Here is a 3,164-nt window from a genome sequence, read left to right as displayed (position 1 = left end):
ATTTTAACTTATCATATTTTATCTTTGAGAATTATTAGTATATGGAAACTATGGAAGTAAGTTAGAGAAATATGTCCTTATTACATGCGTCAACCTCAATATGCAATAGCACCAAACAGTGAAATTATCTTCTTCCTTTACGGTTAAGGTAAAGTTGATATACTAAGTACTATTTTATATTCTTGTTTGAGTATATTCGCTTTAATTTTGAATTTAGCCTCTACGTTAGTCAATGGCTCACAAAATGTCTTCATCAGTATTTGCTTAAAAGCTTTGCAGTGCAGGCCATTGGAATCCTTTTCCACCTAATCTCTGTTACAACACACTGATCGAATTTGCCTTGTATAAATGTACCTCTAATTTACATTCTTTCTCTCATCATCCAAACAGTTGTTCAATAGCTTCTAGCAAAGAAAATGGCAACGCAGACAAGTTTGTTAGGCGTCCTTGCCTTTGGTTTTCTTTGTTTCATTTGTCTACCTGCTGAGGCTGCCCTTAAGAAATATCAATTTGATGTTAGTCTCTTTAATTTTCAAAATGTGCTTTTGTTTATTTTGGTTCTTAATTAGCTACTAGCTAGCTCATTTGGCACCTTTTTTCGTCTTTTACAGGTTAAAGTGTCAAATGTGAGCAGATTATGTCATGCAAAACAAATGGTTACAGTTAATGGAGGATTTCCGGGGCCAACTATATATGCTAGAGAAGGAGATAGAGTTCAAATCAATGTTACTAACTACGCACAATATAACTTGTCCATCCATTGGTAAGAGCATTAAATTTAGATGGAATTGAAGTTTCTAAGCTTTCAAGGGGCTAAAACAGAATATTTTTTGTTCTGATTCTTGCAGGCATGGTTTGAAACAATATCGCAATGGTTGGGCAGACGGTCCAGCTTACATAACTCAGTGCCCTATCCAGACAGGAAATAGCTATGTTTATGACTTCAATGTAACAGGACAAAGAGGTACCTTATGGTGGCATGCACATATTCTTTGGCTAAGGGCAACTGTCTATGGTGCAATAGTGATCATGCCACAACAAGGAACTCCCTTCCCTTTTCCTCAACCAGATAGGGAAGAAGTACTTGTACTAGGTGAGCCTTGGCACTCATTAATATACACAGACCAAAATTTCTTGAACTTCTCTTAGTGCAAAGCATGAACGAAACATGACATTGCTTATGCTTAAATATTGATAGGGGAATGGTGGAATGCTGATGTTGAACAAGTTGAGAAACAAGGAAATGCATTAGGTTTACCTCCTAATATGTCTGATGCTCACACGATCAATGGAAAGCCAGGGCCTCTTTTTCCATGTTCTGAGAAACGTAAGAATTAAGATACTGATATTCATTCAAGTATTCAAACCCTATCTTATCAAAGTAAATATGACTAGCAACAATGTTAGCATGCAAATCATACACATACTAACCATGATTCAATTACTTGTCAGATACTTTTGCTATGGAAGTTGAAAAAGGAAAGACATACCTGTTGAGAATTATCAATGCTGCTCTCAATGATGAGCTCTTTTTTGCCCTGGCTAACCATACCTTCACAGTGGTAGAAATTGATGCAGTCTACACGAAACCATTCACCACAGACGCAATTCTAATTGCTCCAGGCCAGACTACAAATGTTCTGGTTCGCGCCAACCAAGTTCCAGGAAGATACTTCATGGCTGCAAGGGCCTTCATGGATGCTCCAATCAGTGTGGATAACAAGACTGCCACTGCTATATTCCAGTACAAGGGAATCCCAGAAACCGTGATTCCAAAACTTCCTACCTTGCCTGCACAAAATGACTCAGACTTTGCTTTGAGCTATAACTCTAAACTCAAAAGCCTAAATACTCCCAAATATCCAGCAAACGTTCCCCTAAATGTTGATCGACACCTCCTGTTAACAGTTGGCCTTGGGATAAATCCCTGCCCCACCTGTCTAAATGGAACTAGGCTAACAGCTTCTTTGAACAACATATCCTTTATCATGCCACAAACTGCACTTCTTCAATCTCATTACTTCAACATTAAGGGTGTGTATACTCCAGATTTCCCAGACAAACCACCTACTCCATTCAATTTTACAGGGGCACCCCTTACAGCCAACTTAAGGACAAATGTAGGCACAAGGATCAGTAAAATTGCTTTCAATTCCACAGTTGAAATAGTAATCCAAGACACCAACTTGTTATCGGTGGAATCACATCCTTTCCATCTCCATGGCTACAATTTCTTTGTGGTTGGAACTGGCATTGGAAACTTTGACCCCAAAAAGGATCCAGCAAAATACAACTTGATTGATCCTATAGAAAGAAATACTGTAGGTGTTCCAACTGGTGGTTGGACTGCTATTCGATTCAGAGCTGATAATCCAGGTACCCAGTTTTCGGCCAAATCTAGTTAAAACTTTTCTATTGTTTTGAAAATTTATTGTTAACATATCCTAATTTTTTGTGAAGGGGTGTGGTTTTTCCACTGTCATCTGGAGTTGCACACAGGCTGGGGACTGAAAACAGCATTTTTAGTGGAAAATGGAGCAGGATCAGATTATAGTATTCTGCCTCCACCAAAGGACCTTCCATCATGCTAAGTGCAAGTTTACAGATTTGTTTTATTTTCCCATAAGGAAGCAAAAGACTTTGATGATTATATATATATACACTTTAGACAGTGTGAATAGGAAAAATATGCAAAATTGGAAAAATGAAGGAGGAATTTAAATGTAATTTGAGTTGTAATAAAGGTCCACACATAAAATGTGACTTTGGGCTGTTGTTTTTTATGAACTTCCCTATCTACTTGAATTGAAATATAGTCTGTTGATACTACTTCACTTGACAGTTTAAATACAATTATAGCAAACCTGAATTAGTACCTGCTATTTTAAGAAAAATTCTAAAATTTGAGTTCGATCATCTATATATAAAAATTGCTACAGAACTGTGTAAATTTAGAGCAAAAGCCCAAAAAAATCCCCTCAAGTTTGAGAACAAAAAATTTACACGACTGCACAAACAGTTCTTTGGGTATTTATTCAGGTAATGGAAGTCTTAAAAAGTTGAACAGAAACTTAAAAGGAATAAGGGAAAGACATAACAAGAATTTTCTAATGGAAATTCTGATTTTTCTAGTAGTGCCTGATTTGGAAAGTGATGCAAGTGAA

At 36.9% G+C, this 3,164-nt stretch overlaps 1 protein-coding gene across 1 annotated transcript; it reads left to right on the top strand.

Moving 5' to 3' along the window:
- The first annotated feature begins 274 nt into the window (after positions 1–274).
- LOC107008784 (laccase-11-like) lies at positions 275–2,829 on the top strand. Its single transcript, XM_015207954.2, has 6 exons — positions 275–515; positions 612–763; positions 849–1,093; positions 1,199–1,327; positions 1,453–2,376; positions 2,461–2,829. The coding sequence occupies exons 1-6, from the start codon at positions 417–419 to the stop codon at positions 2,589–2,591; spliced, it is 1,680 nt and encodes a 559-aa protein (XP_015063440.1). The 5' UTR covers positions 275–416; the 3' UTR covers positions 2,592–2,829.
- The last annotated feature ends 335 nt before the right edge of the window (positions 2,830–3,164 follow it).

This window comes from Solanum pennellii, chromosome 2 (assembly GCF_001406875.1).
Source record: "Solanum pennellii chromosome 2, SPENNV200".
Lineage (NCBI taxonomy): Eukaryota > Viridiplantae > Streptophyta > Magnoliopsida > Solanales > Solanaceae > Solanum > Solanum pennellii.
The sequence above is the reverse complement of the archived record's forward strand: the minus strand, read 5'-3'. Positions and strand labels throughout refer to the sequence as shown.

Bases quoted from the DNA above. Each gene is read 5' to 3' on its own strand.
- LOC107008784 (XM_015207954.2), top strand. From the start codon at position 417: ATGGCAACGCAGACAAGTTTGTTAGGCGTCCTTGCCTTTGGTTTTCTT. The intron at 516-611 runs GTTAGTCTCTTT...CGTCTTTTACAG, and splicing joins TTAAGAAATATCAATTTGAT to GTTAAAGTGTCAAATGTGAG. The intron at 2,377-2,460 runs GTACCCAGTTTT...TTTTTTGTGAAG, and splicing joins ATTCAGAGCTGATAATCCAG to GGGTGTGGTTTTTCCACTGT.